General features: G+C 50.5%; 1 protein-coding gene across 2 annotated transcripts in view; it reads left to right on the top strand.

The window, feature by feature from the left end:
• The window catches only part of Rcan1 (regulator of calcineurin 1), a 71,386-nt gene extending 52,873 nt beyond the window's left edge, over nt 1-18,513 (top strand). Inside the window, exons 1-4 of one of the 2 annotated variants that reach the window (XM_050164812.1) lie at nt 9,400-9,574; nt 12,489-12,662; nt 14,051-14,210; nt 16,868-18,511. In XM_050164812.1, coding sequence (XP_050020769.1) covers nt 9,488-9,574; nt 12,489-12,662; nt 14,051-14,210; nt 16,868-17,040 — 594 coding nt within the window. In that variant the 5' untranslated portion in view covers nt 9,400-9,487 and the 3' untranslated portion in view covers nt 17,041-18,511. Of the gene's footprint in view, nt 1-9,399; nt 9,575-12,488; nt 12,663-14,050; nt 14,211-16,867 lie in introns of those variants that run through there. The other variant, XM_050164811.1, reaches the window with a different exon arrangement.
• The last annotated feature ends 451 nt before the right edge of the window (nt 18,514-18,964 follow it).

Below are 18,964 nucleotides of genomic sequence, written 5' to 3'. Positions count from 1 at the left end.
GTGTTTTCTGTTGCTGTGGAACGAAGGACAACAGAGGCGCGTTTTGCACCACAGGTGTCTGGCAGGACTGGAGGTAGGGACCAGGCATGCTCACAGGGCACTGGTTCTGAGAGCTAGAGGTGGGGTTGTGGCTGTCTGCACTCTGTTCTAGAGGCTAGAGGCAGGGTTGTGACTGGCCTGCACTTCTGTCAGAATTTGTGGAGCGGACTCTGCCTCCCAGCATGGTCAAATCCTCCTTATGGAGGGCTTCCCGCCACCCCCCTATGGCACCTGCATTCCTTACCCCTGACTCCTCCATCTTCAGAGTCAGCATCAGAGACTGCTTCACGTCTTCTTTTAGACACAGACTCACTTAGTTGCCCAGGCTGACCTTGAATTCACTATGTAGCCCAAGCTAGTCTCGAACTCGGAACTCCCAATTTCGGTCTCCAGAGGGATTACAGGTCCATGCCACCATACTTGGCTAAAAGGCCTCACTCACATTGAGTCTCTGATTTCAGGAAGAGTCCAGTCCCTTTGAGGGGCTCCCCTGCTCAGTCTCCCTGAGTGACTTAATCTAATCGCAGAGTAGAAGCAGGCCATCCTAGTTCCTGTTTCCCCATCACCGCACCCTTTGCCTCTGCCCTCTGATCTCCTGTCATAAGATGCTGTGATTCTATTGTGCCCACCCTGGTAATCCACCATCTCTCAGTCTCAAACTCAGTGTACTGGCCCTGCGTGCATAGTTCTCCTTGCCCCATAGGGTGCTCACAGTTCTGGGATCAGAGGACACACTGATGTGCATGCTAACAGCCACTGTTATATAACTATACAGTAACCATACAGTAGGTAAGGTTCCATGGCGCCTGTCAAGGTTTCTGCCCTGCTGTGTCCTTGAGGTCCTTGCCATGACCACCCTGTTGTGTACCTCACACAGCCCTGCCACCCCTGTGTATACGTGGTAAGATGCTCTCTGTTGTATAAAGACGTTATACCCCACCTTGTTCCCATTCATGCTCATCACATTTCTGAACGTAACAAAATGCCTAAGGTCATTTAATTCTTTAAAAACAAAAAGCAAAAGTTTATTTTGACTCACAGTTTTGGAGGTTTCATCCCGTGAAGATAGGAAGGTGATGTGGCACTTCGTAGAAGTACATGGGAAAGCAAGGTGTCAGTGCCTGGAAGAAAAAGTTATTGATTATACAGTGATTGGCATATGCAGTGATAGACATATACAGTGATTGACATATGCAGTGATTGACATATGCGGTGATTGACATATGCAAAGATTGGCATATGTGGTGATAGTCATATGCAGTGATAGACATATGCAGTGATTGACATATGCAGTGATTGACATGTACAGTGAAACTTGTTTTCAACCATAAAGAGAAATCAAGTTTTATCATTTTTAAGAAAATTGATACTATAAATAATGGTACTGAGTGAATTAAGCCAGTCTCAGAATGAAAAGTCTTGTATGTTTTCTCTTATGTGTGGATCCTAGATTTCACATAATACGCAGTATCAGATGTGTGTGTGTGTCTGTTTGTGTTTCTGTGTGTGTATGTGTGTAGATGCCAAACTGTCCAGGGAATAAGGGATGGGGGAGTAGGGGCAGATGGTGAAGGGTAGCAGTGAGTGTGTGTGTGTGTGTGTGTGTGTGTGTGTGTGCATGTGTGTGTGTGTGTAGATGCCACACTGTCCAGGGAATAAGGGATAGGGGAGTGGGGGTGAGGAGAAGCAGGGCTGGGGAAGCACTCAGTGTACTGAATGCCCTGGCAGGAAAATATCCTTACTAACACATTGCCGTCTGCACTGAATATAGACAGTGAAACTTAAAGAAACAGGAAGTGGCAGAGTCCTACAGTCACCTGACCTTAGGCTCTCCCTAGGGGCACAGCCCCTAAAGGTTTCACTGCCTTCCGGTAGCTCCAGTCTGGGACCAAGCTTTTAAGGGGTTCTTGGGGAGCCACTCACACACCAACTGCGGCAAAGCCTGCTCTTGCATGCGCTCCTGTGGAAAGCAGTTGGCGACTGGCCCTGGATGCTCGCTTTCCTGTCTGACTAGCTGCAAGTCTTGCCCTGAGCACATCTGGGACATGTTCCCTTGACTGTTGCTGCAGAATGGTGAAACTTCACAGCTTCAAGAGAAAGCACTGACTGTTGGTCCTGAGCTTCCATTTCTGCAGAGGCATCTGTCTGTCTGTGGAGTCTGCTCAGCCTTGCTTGGCCCAGAGGCTAGAGCCTCCATTCAAGATGCTGCACACAGCGAGCCTAAGAGGAAAGGTTCTTGAGGCTCAGGTAGGTGCATGTGGCTAAACTTCCCAGAGGCCATGCGGTGTCCACTGAAGCACACACACAAGCCCTCCCCATTCTAGGGCAGGGGACACCCTACCTCTTGGTCCACAGGACCGTGTGGATGAGGGATGGTGCTGCAGCCGTCTTTGGAAACTGTTTGCAGAGATATTCTTTATCACAGCGGCCTGCAGCTCTGCGCCCACCCCGTCTCCCATACACTGCTCTCCAGGCCCAGATTCCAGCTATGGCCCAGTGAAAAAATTTATCTAATAAACTCATTTATTTATGTTAATGTTCTTACCAAAGTATTTTTCAATGTGGCTACATGTGTGGATTCTTTTCTTTGAAAATGAAGTATGCAGAGACAGGATGGATGTCCTAACATATCCAGGACCTAAGTGAGATATTCCCCGGTGCTTTACTGAGTTTTGTGGCTGAGTTTTGTTTTGACTTTTGTTTTTGTTTTTTGACTGATTTGGCAAGGAGATTTTGGGAGGAGCAACTGCCTTCCTCTCACACGAATCTCCAGGTGCTAGGTGCTACGTGCCCTTGAGCAAATGCTTACGAAGGAGTTTTCATGTTTTGGGATGTGTAGTTTGGTCTGCCCTTAGTTTAGTGGAGGAAAACAGTCCTGATGGTGAGAGCTAAGAATCCGGGGTTCCTTTACAAGGTGTTTGATGGGGTCCTTTGGCCCAAGCATGGTGTGCACCCTAGGTTTTAATGTCAACTTAACACAACCCAGAGTCACCTGGGAAGAGGGACCCTCACTGAGGGACTGTATCAACGAGCTTGGCCTGCAGTCATGCCCGTTCGAGACTGCCTTGATTAATGGCTGATGGGGGAGCTCAGCCCACTGTGGGCGGCACCATCCCTGTGGAAGTGAGCCTGGGCTTCATAAGCTACCTAGCTGAGTGGGAGCTGGCCAGCAACACTCCTCCATGATTTCTGCTTCGGTTTCTGCCCGAGTTCCTGTCTTAACCACCCTCAGTGATGGATTTTGACCTGGAATAAACCCTTTCCTCCCCAAGTTGCTTTTGGTTGTGGTATTTATCTCAGCAACAGAAGAATAAACTAGAACACACAACAAGTCTATAATAAGTGATGGCTGGATGGACAAACTCATCGTTTGTCTTGAGACTTGGAAGCCTGACTGCTGTAGGTCCTGGGAGTTTTCCCCTGTAACTGACTTCTTGCCTGGAATTTTCCCTCTAGCAATACATTCCACTGGAGTTGAGACTTTGATCTCGAGAATTTGCTGATTAAATACCAATTCTCTTAGAAGGCCTTGCACATTAAACAGCTGTTATCTCTAGTGTTGTAATGGGGAAAGTTTGTTGAGTAACATTCCAGTCTTATTAGAAGGCTGATTCCAAGGAAGGGGCCATTGCGGGTGGGCGGGATGCGCCTGCGTGATCACAGAGCGCTAGGGTAGTGGGAACAGGTGAGTCTGCACAGTAGACCTCCAGTGGGTACTGGATTCTCCCTGCCAGCCTCACACTGCAGTCCAGTCTACAGAGTGCTCTGTACTCTGAGGTCTGATTGTACTAAGACAGGTTGGCCCAGCCTCCCACAGCACATCAGCGACAATCAAATGACTGTTCCCTCACACAGGATGCCTCTGATTACACTGTAAACACCTCGTCCAACACAGCTTATTACTGGGGTATTTCACTAAAGATGATTTGCAGAACAGTTTTTGGTTTTGTTTTTTTGGTGTTTTTTTTTTAAGTCAAATAAATAGTTCTGGTAAAATTTTGGTTTTAAAAAAAAGGGGTTTTAATAGTCCTCATTGTCGCTATATTCAGCGAGTCAGGTTTTATTCCAGGCTTTTTCATACCCAGGCCATCTGGACTCCCTTCTGAACAACATGGACTAGCAAGGCCCACCCCTCCTGCGCCATCCTTGGGACTCCCCACAGGTTCAGAAAGGTGTCCGCGGGGACCAGGACAGCGCAGCTCTCTCCATCCACCTTGGCCTGCTCCCCACACTGCTTGCCATAGCCCCTTACACAGAGCCTCTTCTGTGGGGAAATCAGGCGTCAGACAACTGGTTGGTTGAGCTAAGTTGATCACTATGGGTTCCCCTCATCGTGGGCAAGGAGCCTCCACGACGGCTTCTCAGAAGTTTGGCTGGTCCTAAGGGATGTTTCTTAAAGGATAAAACCAGGTTGAATGGTTTTTATAGTTTTTTCAACATAAGATGATTGAACAAATAAGTCCTACATCTTCACATAAACAGTTTAAAATGCTGTCTTCCCAAGATCATCTTTTTTTTTTTTTAAGTATCTTTAAAAATCCTTGGGGATTGGATTGGAGAGATGGCTCAGCAGCGAAGAGCACTTGCTCTTAGAGAGGATCCAGGTTCCACAGCACCCCACTTCCCGGGAATGCCTTCTCCGGCCGCCGTGAACACTGGGCACATATGTAGTGGAGTGTTCACAGATAAAAGAGTCATTCACTTAAAATCTTTAAAAATTCTCATCCTAGCCGGGCGGGCGATGGTGGCGCACGCCTTTAATCCCAGCACTCAGGAGGCAGAGGCAGGCGGATCTCTGTGAGTTCGAGACCAGCCTGGTCTACAGAGCTAGTGCCAGGACAGGCTCCAAAGCCACAGAGAAACCCTATCTCGAAAAACCAAAAAAAAAAAAAAAAAAAAAAAAATTCTCATCCCTCCAGCCCTCCCCCAGAAGCTCCGTTTATCACAAGCTAATTGTGAAGGGGCTGTAAGTGCTGAGGTTCTGACTTTCAGCCAGGGCCTCCCCGTTATGGCCATTGTTCACGCCTTTTCTCACTGTTGAATGGAATGCCTGACAGAAACAACAGGAAGGATGAGGGCAGGAGGTGGGGCTTGGGGATTAGAGAACAAAGTCCATTGTGTCAGAGAAAGCATGGTGGGTGGACAACAGGCTCCTTCTGTGTCATAGGAAGCAGAGAGCTAGACCTGAAGGAGAAAGGGGGTCTATAAGCCCCAAAGGGTTCATCTCATCTCCTAATGGTTTTTAGCCCCCCAGAACAGTGCCACACATGAGCCTGTGGGGGATATTTCACCTTCAAATGGCAAAATAATTTCTTTGTTGAAAGCAACAGTGGTTTCTGTGCACTAGAGTGTGGTCGAGGCCATCCCCATAACCATGTCAGTCTCGTAATTCCCACGAGCCAACAGGAGATTTCAGGAGCGAGAGAACATTATCTAAGTGCCTGGAAAGTCACCTCAGAGAGTGGCAGGCCTGTGAATAGCCTATGAAAAATCAATACATTTGAGGAAGTGCTGTCGGAGGCGGGGCAGGGGGCACGCACTGTGCAGACACCACAGCGAAAGCCTCGGCGTGGCCCCCAGCACCCCACCCAGCGCCTGGCTCTCGCAGATGACTCTCTAAGTTAGATCAGATGCTGTAACTTCATGTGCCTTTGGGGTTGATCCTCGGTGAAGGGACTTTAGTGAGACGGTGGCAATGACACTGGGACATTGGAGAATATCAGTGTCCAAAGCACACAGGGCTCATGGCCGTGCGTCTTCTCCCACCCCACACTCCCATCCAGAGAAATCAGAAGTTCAGCTTCTGTAAGAGAACTCCCAGTCTATAAATGTTGGCAGCTGTTTTCTTCACGCTGTGGGATGACTACCATTCTCAGGGCAACTAACCAGGCCATTGTCTTGGGGAAAAGAGGATGTTTGGGGTCTCCCACATTCTAGCACAAGGGTGTGAGCCCAATTCTCTGGCACATAAAGATTAACTTCCCCCTGTAACTCAATGGGAGCCCCCTGGGTTTCCTAAGGAACACCCAAGTTTTAGTGGGGTCTTTGTCATATGCTACCATTTACACACCGCCAAACTTTATTTAAAAACTGTGCATTGGTGTTTTGCCTACATGTTGGTTGGTGTGAGGGTTCTCGATCCCTCGGAATTAGAGTTATAGACAGCCGTGAGCTGCCATGTGGGTGCTGGGAATTGAGTCCAGGTCCTCTGGAAGAGCAGCCAGTGCTCTTAACCACTGAGCCATCTCTTCAGCCCCACCTTGAATTTCCTATCCCTCAGCCTCCAACTCCCACGTGCTGGGATTACAGGCATGCGTCACGCTGGCATATGTAGTACTGGAGACCCATCCCAGAGCTTCCTGCACACGAGGCAAACATTCTACCAGCTGAGCTGCACCCCATCCGTGGAGCTGGCCTTTCCATCCGATGCTGGGGAGTCACAGACTCCAACCTTGCCTTCTCCCTCTCTAGGAGCAGCTCCCCTTGTCCCCCTCTGAGTGGCCTTCCTCACTAGGCCACAGTGCCATGTCTGCCAGCTCCCTGGAGAAAACTGCCAGAAGGTTTTCTCAGCCCTAATGATGAGGGGGATGAGTGTCTGCCTGGGAAAGACAGGGCTTTCAGGAGTGGCACCCCAGAAAGTGGGGATCATGCTTCAGAGGTGAAGGGACAGACTTGTTGGAAAGATTGAGCAGAGCTTTGTGAAAGCCATTTGGCACCTGGAGGAAGACAGCCAAGCTAAGTGATTCTGTGGGGCCAGGGGGGCGTGGCCAGACCCCACAGGCAGCAGCCCAGGTTTTGCAGGAAGTGCCAGAGTATGTCTCTGGGTGAGGACTACATCAGAGCTGAAGTTAAAAGTGGTCGTTAAAGCAAGTGATCCAGGAAGAACAGACCAAAAAGAGCCAAGCCGGAATGAGTAATGGCAGCAGCTCCGGCCTTGGCAATCGCTAAATCAATGCTGCCTCCCTTGGTCCTGGGTGATGGCGGCCAGGTGGTTAGGGCCGCTCTGATTTGCCTGAGGCTGTTTCTTCATCTTAAACTTTGCAGACCTTGCTTTTCCGAGAAGTAATAGAAGGAAGGCGATCTTTATGTGCCCGGGAAAGATCGTGGTAGTAAGGAAACAGACGCTAATCAGATTCCACTTTAGGAAGAAAAGTGTGGTCTTTCTCCATGCTTGAGGGTTGAGACTGGCGTTCTCTCCTCCTCCCCCTCCTCCCCTTCATCTTCCCTGCCATCTTCTCCTTCCTCTTTCTTCCCCCTTCCTCCCTTGCCTTCTCCCCCCTCCCTTCCTCCCTTTCTTCTCCCTCCTCTTCCTTCTCCTCGTTAGAATTTTCTTCTGGTTAGAATTCTCACGTTCACTTTCAGCTTGGATTGTCCACTAAAGCCGGTGCTTAGCACTTCCCCCTGACAGGATGGACACAGCGCAGCCGCACTGTCACTCTTGGCGCTGGCGTAGACAGTCGTTAGAATTCCTGTATCAGCCCCAGTGCAGAGCAGTTGTCTTTCCTTTGACCAAGCACATTTTTACCAGTGACAGCACATGTGAGCAATGACTCCTGAGTCCACAAGTCATAACTGCGCCCCGTTCTCTGATTGCTCCCAAAACTTACCCAAGGGGCTGAGGAGCTGGCTGGATGGTGAAGCACTGGCTGCTCTTGCAGAGGATCCAGGTTTGACTCCCAGCACCCACATGGCGGCTCACAACAGTCTGTAACTCCAGTCCCAGGAAGTGGCGAGGGTAAAGTGGAGAGAGAACATTTAGTTGGTCAGAAGAGACCATCGTGATGGGCTTTGAAGAGCAAATAGGAATTTTACAACTGGTGAATCCCCTCCTCACAGTCAGCTCACAGTAAGTGTAGGCTGGAAACCAGTAACGACTGTAAGAGACATCGTCGCCTAAGGAAAGGCTGCTTTGTTTGACGCACACCTGCCGCTCAGTGTTCAGAACATTTTTAGAATAAATGCATTTAAGTCTTTTGGGGCTGGCAGCCCTGGGTGATTTGGCAAAGCAAACACCATAACTGGTTTCTTACATAACCCCAGAGTTGGCAGCAAGGCGCCAGGCTTTGAAATTAAGCAACACTCACTCATCTCAGGAGCCTTGCCTGTGTGTGTGTGTGTGTGTGTGTGTGTGTGTGTGTGTGTGTGTGTAGGGATAAATGTGCTGTTTGTTCCGCTTGCCTGTATTCCTGGGCGACTCTAATGGTGCCTTGAGTAAAGTTTTCAGTGTGGAGGTATGGCTTGACTTCTGGACGTTTGGAGGCTCACTCTGCATCACCTAAAGAAGGTGTTGATACTGTGAATGCTTTAATGAGGTTGGGAAAAGCGGGAAGGACAGATTGTCCGAGACTGGCCGTTGGAAGTATAAACTGGGGCCCTCTGGATGCCCGCAGTCTGCAGCCAGCACCCCACACCGTGCGGGCACAGAGGCTGGTGAGACATGCTTATCTGTAGAACCTGAGTCTTTCCACATCTGCCTCCATGTTTGATAAAAAGAGAAAGTGTGGTTGTTGGACAGGATGTCCCCCTCAGCTTCAGAGCCCGCTTCCCTGCCCCACTGTTGTTTCTGTGACACAGGCATCACCTTGATGGCATGATTCTGCCAACCTCGTTCCACTGGGACAGTCTTCGCTTGAATTCTTTGAGCCTCCAGGAAACATTCTATGTTGCCCATCCCTGACCCTCCAGCTCAGGAGATTTTCCAAAGGAGAATCCTGGGTGCCCTTCCCACTGGGAAGTGGGACCTTTGCCTAGTAAAGTACAATTGGGGAGGGGGTAAAAACACTGCGTTTCACAACAAACCCTACTTTTTTCTTAAAAAACAAAACTCACTGACCAAGACCGATTGCAAAATGTTTCTCTGATGCCCAGCAAGAAACATTGAGGTTTGTCAGGGCTAGCAACTCCCCACGACTTGGATTTCTAGGTCTTTCAAAGCCTAAAGACTCCCTGGAGAATAATTGCTGTTTACCCCGCAGACCTTCGTCCCTTCTCATTCTGTAACATTTTCCATCTTAAGCAGGGCCCGCCCCGTTCAGCCCCAGAAACGTGTTGTCTGGACGGCCGAGTGGAATTACTACCAGTGGGAACTATGCCGCAAGAGGGGTGGTGAAGCTTCGAAGCTCAGCAAACCTCAGCGGCCTTTCCACCCTGCGAGCAGAGGCAATTAGCATTGGGAAAATGACTAAGGTGCTGACGTCACCTCTTTCCAGTAGAAACTTACACTTTGTCCCTGTCCGCCTGCAAGCACGCCAGACTTGACTCAGGAATTTGCTGTCCAAACAGGATGCTCTGGAAGCCGAGCCCTCCCCACCCCCAGGGGGCTGGCCCTCAGAGGAGCTTTATAAACCCGGCTGGAGAAAGGACCCATGGTATCTGTCTTGCCAAGGAACCGCTCCAGCTTGGTGCTTGCCTGCCTGAGTCGTTAGCGTCTGCCCCGTAGGAAAGCAGAATGCATTTTAGGGACTTTAACTACAATTTTAGCTCCCTGATTGCCTGTGTGGCAAACCGTGATGTCTTCAGCGAAAGCGAAACCAGGGTAAGGTTTTCTGGCGACCCGTGATCTCAGAGCATTTTCCAAGAACGCCGCTAATTGGGACAGTTAGCCAAAATCTCAGGGGCGGGTGGCTGTCTTGTGGGGTTTATCAAGTAACCCCCAAAGTAGTTAGAGTCTTGAAAATCAGACGCTGTTGCCTGAAGAATTAATTGGGATGGGAATTGGGTAGAGCTGCTGCTTTGAACGCTCCGGGTTCCCTATGTGCGCGGGAGGTGCGGACATTGTGTGTGGCCACACTTGGCTCCTGTGAACTCTGGAGGGAGGCTGCTGCCAGCTCTTGCCCCTGGAGTTCCAAATGACCCGATTTCCTCGTGGGAAATACTGTGAGAAGGCTGCGTGTTTGCAGTACCGGCAAGTGTCTGCCTTCAGCTTCCAGATCCTTCCGACTAGAGAAAAATGCAGGCATAGCAAATATTAAAACTCAGCGTGGGATGAGATAGCAGCCATCACGGAGATAATTAGTTGTCTTTATCACTTTGCTTTTCTTCTCCATTTGGGAAAAGCATTAAGAGGTTTTTCCCATCAGTTACTAAGAATCATATGAAAGGATATTGAATATGTCCCGTTTGTGGGGATGGTGTTTGGAATGCTTTCTATTCAAGCCCATTGGGATGTGTAGAGAGTTTAGTCATAGCTAAATGTTATAACGTTTGAGAGACTGGACAGTAGCTTTTTAACTTGATTGTAAACACAGTCTATTCACAGACAGGCTACAAACTTGATGTGCTGAATATTAGCCCGATAAGTGAACTCATTCAACTGTTTCTTATTAAGTAGAGATCCTATACAACAAGTGTAGCTGGATATCTACTATTAGAACAAATAAGATTATTTCCTAAGTGTGCGCACTCAGCAATAATGTATGTTCTCTGGTGCTCTGCTTCTAAGCCCTATCTTGCATTCTAAAAATATTCACCAAGTCATCTCTCCCAATTTCTGAATCATAACTTCAAAACTCCAGTTAGTCACAGTGCCTATTGATGAGATCATGTGAAATCCCAGCCTTACCAAGACACCCTTCTGCCAGAAACCTGCCCAGCCAGCCCCTCACAGCTGCAGGAGAGGATCGCCCAGCTGCCCAGCTGGTGACATCCAGGTCAGATGTCAGCTCTGCTCTGCTCCACACCTACATCTGGGCTCCCCAGCCACCTGCCTCAGAGAAGAGCCCGCACGCACACACACGTGGTTGTACTGCACTTCACCTGGAGCAGGCGCAGAGCCTCTAGGTTTTTAGTCCCAGAGATGGCTGACTCAGAGTTCCCTGCCCTGTCTACACTTCCCTCAGTGTTTCCAGGATAGGCTTGTAAGTTTCTGCCTCAGTTGTCCACCTGTGCAGGAGTGAGACTACGGCTCAGGATCCAGGATCTAGGTGCCTCTCACCACCCACCCCCAGAAGTCCCTGCAAACTGGCCTGAGTGTTCTTGTTTTTTGTTGTTTTGTTTTGTTTTGTTTGGGGTTTCGTTGGTTGGTTGGTTGATTGTTCCAGACAGGGTTTCCCAATAGCTATGGAGCCAATCCTGGAACTCGCTCTATACACTCTGCTGGCCTTAAACTCATGGAGATCCACCTGCCAGTGCTGGGATTAAAGGTGTCCATCACCGCTGCCCAGCTTGTCCTGTGTGTTTTAGCCTGTAGAAAAGAACTCAAAAAGCTGGGCGGTGGCGGTGCACGCTTTTAATCCCAACTCTCAGGAGGTAGAACAGGTGGATCTCTGTGAGTCCAAGGCCAGCCTGGTCTACAACAGAGTGAGGAGACTCCTAAAGCTACAGAGAAACCTTGTCTTGAAAAACAAACAAACAAAAAGAATAAAAGAAGGAAGGAAGGAAGGAAGGAAGGAAGGAAGGAAGGAAGGAAGGAAGGAAGGAAGGAAAGAAGTCAGTCCAAAAACACCTGGCATCTAAAAAGCCCCCAGAATCTTCTGGAGTCCCTAGGAGGTGCATTCCCCAAACAGCATACTGCTGCAGGAGAGGGTGGGGCCCCCAGCCTTTCCCAGGAGACTGATGAGGTTTTTCCAGAAGCCAAAAGCCAAGCTAGTAATCCCAGAATCTGGGCTTTCCACGCTCACAGCTCTCACTGTCTCCTAATTTTCAGCATCCACGCTCACAGCTCTCACTGTCTCCTAATTTTCAGCAGCCACGCTCACAGCTCTCACTGTCTCCTAATTTTCAGCATCCACGCTCACAGCTCTCACTGTCTCCTAATTTTCAGCATCCACGCTCACAGCTCTCACTGTCTCCTAATTTTCAGCAGCCCTTACAACAGCAGGGCAAGGCGTGTGCCTGCAGGAAAGCATCGCCGCCCACCGGCTTGCGCCACATTCAATTTTAAGCCTTTAAAAAGTTAAAAAGTAACAGACCGAGATAAACCACAGTGGGAGTTCACAAAGAGCTTCCTTTAAGAAATGGTCAGACTTTCTTTTTAAGGTCATTGTGCCTTTGTTCTTCAGTTTTCAGAAAGGTTCTCCCCCCCCCTTCAGATTTGCTTGTAGAACCTTGAGCCCTAAAGAAATATTTGAAGAACACAAAGTCTACTCTGGATGAGCTGGCTAGACAGCAGAGGGTCATGGGAGTATAGGCTGGGATAAGGAGCGACCTGACGCTACCTCCCTGGAAAATGCTTATCCCACTTTTAAAAGCAGTGCTAGTTGTTCTGCTGGTTAAATGAATTTGGCATAATAAACTCTGTCTACTTCCCTTCTTAGAGGATCACCTGAGTTAGTCTAATGGTGGCGCGTGTGCTTAGTCTCTCTCTCTCTCTCTCTCTCACACACACACACACACACACTTGGAGTCCTGGAAATGGCTGATGAACTCATTTCTTCACCAAGGAAGGTAATGAGTAGGGCCTCCCTCAAGCAGGTGAATTTTAAACTTTTTTTATTGGTATTGTTTTTCAGGCCAAATTTGAATCCCTCTTCAGGACGTATGACAAGGACATCACCTTCCAGTATTTTAAGAGCTTCAAACGTGTCCGAATAAACTTCAGCAACCCCTTATCTGCCGCCGACGCCAGGCTGCAGCTGCATAAGACTGAGTTTCTGGGGAAGGAAATGAAGTTATATTTTGCTCAGGTAAGTGTGTCCATTGCGAAGCAGGGTCCTCCCTCCCAGCACGTCCCAGCAAAGCACCCCATGTGCTGGTTATGATAGACACTGGAAAACTAGTGCGCATCCCAAGAGAAGAGGAGCCCTATCCTGAATTCTGAGTCTCACCTGATCTGAGAAGGAAGCAGGGGAGCGTGAGAACCACCTCAGAGATGGTTACCCTGTAGCTTCCTAGGGTGGATGGGAAATGAGGAAAAGAAGCCCTTCTGGTTCACACAGGCAGCTTGCAGGGTGTCGCTGCAGGCTACTCGGGTCCACTAGGACCTGGGCATTGGGTCTGTGCGAGGTTTCTCAGGGATCTGGTGCGGGTTCTCTAGGCTTACAGCAGCACCCTGGCTTTGTGAAGGACCTGAATGCAGATCAGCACAGCGTTGTCAGTCTCGAGGTGGGGGAATGGTTACCACATGCTTGAAACCCTCTCTCAGCTGAGGGGCAGAGATGGGGAACTATGGGTAGGTTTGCCCTTTGGCCTGCCAACCCCAGGTGAACCTTCAAGGCAGCTCCCACTTCTATGATATTGTAACAGGAACTGGTAGATAGCCAAGCAAAGAGAAAAGAGGTTTTAGAATGTTACTCGCAAGGTAAAGTCAGTCCTTGTCAGGTCCTTTTCCTCACCCCACCTCCACCCCCAGAATTGTTACTTAGCCTTTAGGTCTCCCAGAAATTGATTCTGAGATCCCTCTGCCTCAGCAACAGTGGCTTCATTTATTCTAAAATCGTCTGTGTTGGTCACTGTCATTTAGGGCGGGCACAATCGGTGCAGTGTGAGGCTCGCAGCCCTGGGGGGCTCCCACCGTACTGGCGCTGTTAGGGTTTGAATATGAAATGCCCCTCGTGGGCTCATGTGTTTGAATACTTGGGTCATCGGTGATGCCACTCTGGGGAGTTACTGAACCTTTAAGAGGTGATGACCTAGCTAAAGGAATGGGATCCTTCAGGGGTGGACATTGAGGGGTTAGAGCCCAGCCCCCCTTCCCGTTGAAGCCCTCTTTGCTTCCTGGTTAGCACCACGTAACAAGAGGCCACGTGCTCCTACAGGTCCTAGCCACTGCAAGCTCTGCCATGCCCCGCCATGGTGACTACACCCTCTCAAACTGTGGGCCAGGACAAGTCCTGTCTCCCTTCCGCTTTTTTCATCCAGTGTTGTCCCGGCCACTAGAAAAGTTTGCCCCAGACACCTCCCTTCACTTCCATACAGACATCTTCACAGCTCTTGGAATAGGAGCTGGTGCCCTCCCTGGCCGTTGGGGTGCTGCTGGCTGTGCTTGCCTCCCACAGGTGTCCGGGAACCTCTGTGAACTGTTTACCGCTGCTCTTCTCTCTCAGCGCACTGATGAGCTCCTTTCTCTCCGCAGACGTTACACATAGGAAGTTCACACCTGGCTCCGCCTAATCCAGACAAGCAGTTTCTCATCTCCCCTCCCGCCTCTCCGCCCGTGGGTTGGAAACAGGTGGAAGACGCTACCCCAGTCATAAATTACGACCTTTTATATGCTATCTCCAAGCTGGGGCCAGGTAAGCAGCGCCCTCATGTGGTCAAGGGGCTGGGAGGGGAGGGGAGGTTGTCCTGACACAAGACGCCCCCCATGACCTCCTGCAAATGTGTTGTGTGAACCCTGCATTCTTCCCCATTGCTGCCACTCGTGCCCAGAGTGTGTCCCGTGGAAGGGTTGCAGGAGAGACAATAGCAGCCTGTGGGTCTCTGCACCACCATCCCCGAAGTGTTCCCTAGATCTGTAGCCCCATCAGGCATGCCTCTGTGGCACACGCCCCAGCCACAGAACAAGTTGTTCCAGGTGGGGTGAGCAGCTGGCTCTTGTTTGGAAAGGGCAGACAGACCACCCTTCTCGGGAGTTGGTGCCTCTGCAGTCACTGTTCCTACCTGGCCTTTCTAGTGGGTGGGAGGAGAGTCCCAGGTCCTGGTGAGGACAGAGCCCAGAATGGATCTCACTCATGGAACTGTGAGCCATCGAGAAAACCATCACCTGTAAACGGCGCTGTGCATGGTGCCTGGCCCGTGGGCAGCTCAGTGCTCGGGATGTGGTTTTTAGGAGTAGTGTACCAGGGCTTTTCAGAGGGGTGGGTCGGAGGGAGGGCTAGGGTGCAGAGATGTGAGGGTCACTCCTGCCTACCACACAGCAATGACTGTTCATCAGCTCCTTGTTTCTCCTTGAGCAGCTACCCGATGTTCCTTTGGGGAAGGGTTTTATTTTCACGGCCCATCAGCAGTTTTACGCTGAAAGATTACACTTCTGAGAACACAGCCTAAGCGGAAATTCCTCCTGCGGTACAAAGCAAGAATCACGTTACTAGTGCTAATTGGGGCCTGAAGGTCAAGACTGGAAATGACCTGTGTGAGCAAGTAGATGGCTGGCCATGGCAGTTGCTAGCTAGCATCATTAGTGAAGCCAAGGGTTTGGCGTCAGGGTGCCACACATGGAAGCAGAGGGCATCTCCTTCTGAGGCAAGGAGCCAGACTGTCCCAAGGCAGGAAGTGAGACGAGCCTTCCGTCTCTGAGAACCCAGACTGGGGACGAATGGGCCGAAGCATCCCTTTGGGAAGTCTGCACTGTACACTGGAGTAGCAGAGTTCCCCCCGGGGCCCTGAGGGAATTCTCACGCCTCAGAGTTGAGCACACCTTCAGGACTGACGAGAAGGTTCTTACAAAAGGGACTTTCTCAGAGCGGTCTGCCCTTCATCTATTTAGCAGTGAAGTTAATGGGTTTTGCTTGTGTGTGTGTGTGTGTGTGTGTGTGTGTGTATGTATTTTATTTTTTGTTTCAACTGTGCCTTTCAGGACTGCAGAGGTCTCACAATACAGCCTCGAGTCCCATGCCTTCTTACTTGGGACAATGGTAGATACTTCTGTGGAAAGCCTCCATTTTCAGCTTTCCCAGCAACCCTCAGCACTGGGAGAGCCAAGACTCCTTCACGTTAGCAGGCAGTTAGGGCAGCATTTTAGCCTCACTGGTGGGGCAGAGACCAGGCCATGTGCCGTGTTTGGTCCTGGTGCCGTGCCTCCACATCTGAGGTGCACACTAGAGAGCTGGCCCAAGCCACTGCGTCACCTCAGAACTCAGCTAGTTCAGCAGTGGGGTTCAGACCTGGGACCTTGCATCTGCTGGCAAGTACCCCATGTTTGATCACGTCCCAGCACCCTACTTTTTTAAAACATAGAGCTGGGTGGCACTGGTCAAGGCAGCGTGTTGTGAGCCTGCTGCTGGGTGTCTTGAATGCTCTCTGGTGGAACTGGCCTCATCGCCGCCTTGGTTGCCCCATTTTAGAGAAGAGGCAAAGGGCACAGAGGAATGAAGTGGCCTGCATGCCCACTGTGTCCAGGTCCTAGCGTTTGCACTCTCAGTCCATACGGCAGCCACTCTGCCATGCTGACTCCCTCAAGGGGTGTCCCAGACCCCTGCTTTCCAGCCACAGTGTGTCAATAACAGAAGGCTCCCTGACCTTGCTGCAGCAGAGTGGTGTGAACGTGATGGAGCCTGGGCAAGCCTAGGCTAGCCCAGAACAGCAATGAGGGAGCACTCCGCTCCAGCTAATAGCTGACACAAGAATGAATGAATGAACGAACGAACGAACGAACGAACAGATCAATGGTGCTGTAGCTGAGGATGTCGCTCAGGTGATAGAGTACACGCTTAGCATGTATGAAGCCGTGGGTTTGGCCCCCAGTGCCTCATAAACCAGCACAGTGGTGTGGGGCCTCTGCATCTAGAAGGCAGAGGAAGAGGGATAGAAGTTAAGGTCTGCCTCAGCTACTTAGGGAACTTGAGGCCAGCCTGTACTCTGTCAAACCTGCCTCCAAACTAAGGGAAGGATGAGATGGTTGGACAGATACAAGGCAGGCGTGTGTGTGTGTGTGTGTGTGTACATAGGGCCTCTCCACACCTCCTCCCTGCTGTGCTCTGGACCCCAGCTGAAAGCCTTACAACAGACTCAGGACATTTGTTCACTGAGTGGTTTTTGGCCATCCTTTCTCTGAATTGAGGCTTCCCACACCTCCCCTGGATTATGCTCTGGGTAGACCTGGGAAGGATTAGCTAACAACACAGGTTCCGTTCCTCCTGCTCTCCCTTCCTGCCCTGGTGCCAGTCCCGGGTACCTGCATGTCATACTCAAGGACTTGCCCTGGTTACCATGCGGTGCTTTCCTTCCCTAGGCGAGAAGTATGAGCTCCACGCAGCCACAGACACCACTCCCAGTGTGGTGGTCCACGTGTGTGAGAGTGACCAAGAGAACGAAGAGGAGGAGGAGACGGAGAGAACGAAGAGACCCAAGCCAAAAATCATCCAGACAAGGAGGCCAGAATACACGCCTATTCACCTCAGCTGAACCAGCTCACAGACCGCAACGACACGTTCTGAACCCTGCTCGTGGGGAAGAGTCTTTTACTGTGCAGATGGCTGGTCATAGCTTTGGAGGTGACAGCCATGACCACTGTGGCAGAAATTCCAGTTCATGTTGCTCAGAAGAGAATCAAGGCTTTGTCTCCTTGTTCTGATATCGCTCCTCAGTCCATGTCCGTGGCACCCGGGAATGTCTTGGGCCATTCACTGAGTCTGTGGTAATCGCACAAGGAAATCTGGGGACATCTCGAGAAACTGATAATGGTGGTGTCTTGTACTCGCTCTTTTCTAGGTTCTGTTTTTGCCAAGGACAGGTTGACTTGTGGCCCAGGGTGAGATTTCTGTTTCCAGCCAGCATTCAGGGTCCAACCCCACTGGCAGGCAGAGGCTCCCCACAAGCCACCGCGTGTCCAGTGCAGAAAGGCTCCGCCTTCCTTCCGTCATGTTCTAACGTCCATGCATGTGTACTACTGGGTTCCAAGACTAACCTTTGTTCGTGTTGAGTTCCGCCGGGGAGTCGGAAACCTGTGGTCTCTCCTGGCCCCGCTCTCTCTGCAGCAGCACCCACACATGGGGTCACACCTGGAGGGGTCACCCTGTCGCTTGTGCTTTCTCGCAGAAGAGGGTGACCCTGAGTTCCTGTGTAGAATTTAGCGGGAGTGGAGAGAAGAGCAGCTTCACTGCCCGCTGCCGGCGGGTGGGAGGTTTAGGCGTGGCGTTCGGGTTCGGACATCGATTCCCATTGTTTCTTTCATGTAAGTGGTTTGTGCGTGAATTTCAGCTGAAAACCCCTTTGGGAACTGTTGGTCGAGACGGTTTTTTACCCCACTGAAACAGGAAGACAAACTTGTAAATAAAGCGGAGAGCGTTTCTGAATTCCTGTCGTGTACCTGGGTGAGGATAGAGGGCAGAGGGGTCCTGAGCTCCCTGTGACTTGTATGTGGTAGAAATCAATGTCGTGTCTAAGGGGCTGAATTTGGAGCATGTGAAGTCGTAGCCGTGTGTTGCTAGAGGGACACAGTGCCTTTCCCCTTTCCTTCCAGATGGGCCGTGACACTCGGTGAACATTTGGGACTTTCTCTTTTCTAGTTGCCGTGTGTGTGTCTGGTAAATAGGTGTTCTGTTTTGGTGTTACAATACCATTACCAAGTTTGTCACTCTGAAATAACCTAATGCCATTTAACAATGCATGCTTTGGGAGTTCAGAAAGCGGTCTCCTCTGGGGAGCAGATGGCTGGCATTCAGTCTCCATCAGTCCACGATGAGACATGGATCGAATGTTCTCCAAACCCTGTCCACAGTGCTCGGGGGAGGAAGCCAGCAAGGGAGAGACCGTCGCATCGCTGCCCAGTGTTTCTAGTTCAGTGCTTTTGAGCCGGAGAGGCTAACCTCAAAGATATTTTTTTTAACTGCGTTCTGTAATAAATCAGCACAGTCCGCTCTTCTGGAAGCGTTGCTTGTCGCTTTCTTTCTGGGACGAGTCACGGGGACATGCGTTCGTTTGTCACCGCCTGCTGCCCTGCCACATACAGAATGTCAAGCACACGCCACTCAGGAAAGGGCCAAACAGACAAATTCAAGCTCTGAACACCTCCTCTGTGGAGGTGGGTGAAGGGCATTGTGACATCAGCCCTGCTGCCCAGCACGGCACGTTCACGCGTGCATCCCTGTGATTCCTGCGTGGAGCTGGGAATTAGACCCGAGGCCTCATACTTGCCAAGCAGACACTTTTACCCCTGAGCCCCCCCCCCCCGTGATGTGTGTTAATTTGAGGGGTTCTTTACTAAAAGGAATATCCACAGAAGTCAAGCTGCTTTTTAAATGTTACCTTAGTATAGATGTACGTGTGTGGTCGGGCCCCAAGCGGCATGTGCAAAGGTCAGAGGACGGTTGGTGGTAGTCTGGCCTTC

The sequence above is a fragment of the Alexandromys fortis genome, unplaced genomic scaffold (assembly GCF_014885135.2).
Source record: "Alexandromys fortis isolate MF-2015 unplaced genomic scaffold, M_Fortis_MF-2015_v1.1 scaffold_162, whole genome shotgun sequence".
Classification (NCBI taxonomy): domain Eukaryota; kingdom Metazoa; phylum Chordata; class Mammalia; order Rodentia; family Cricetidae; genus Alexandromys; species Alexandromys fortis.
Note: the sequence above shows the minus strand (reverse complement) of the source record. Positions and strands in the feature narration are given on the sequence as shown.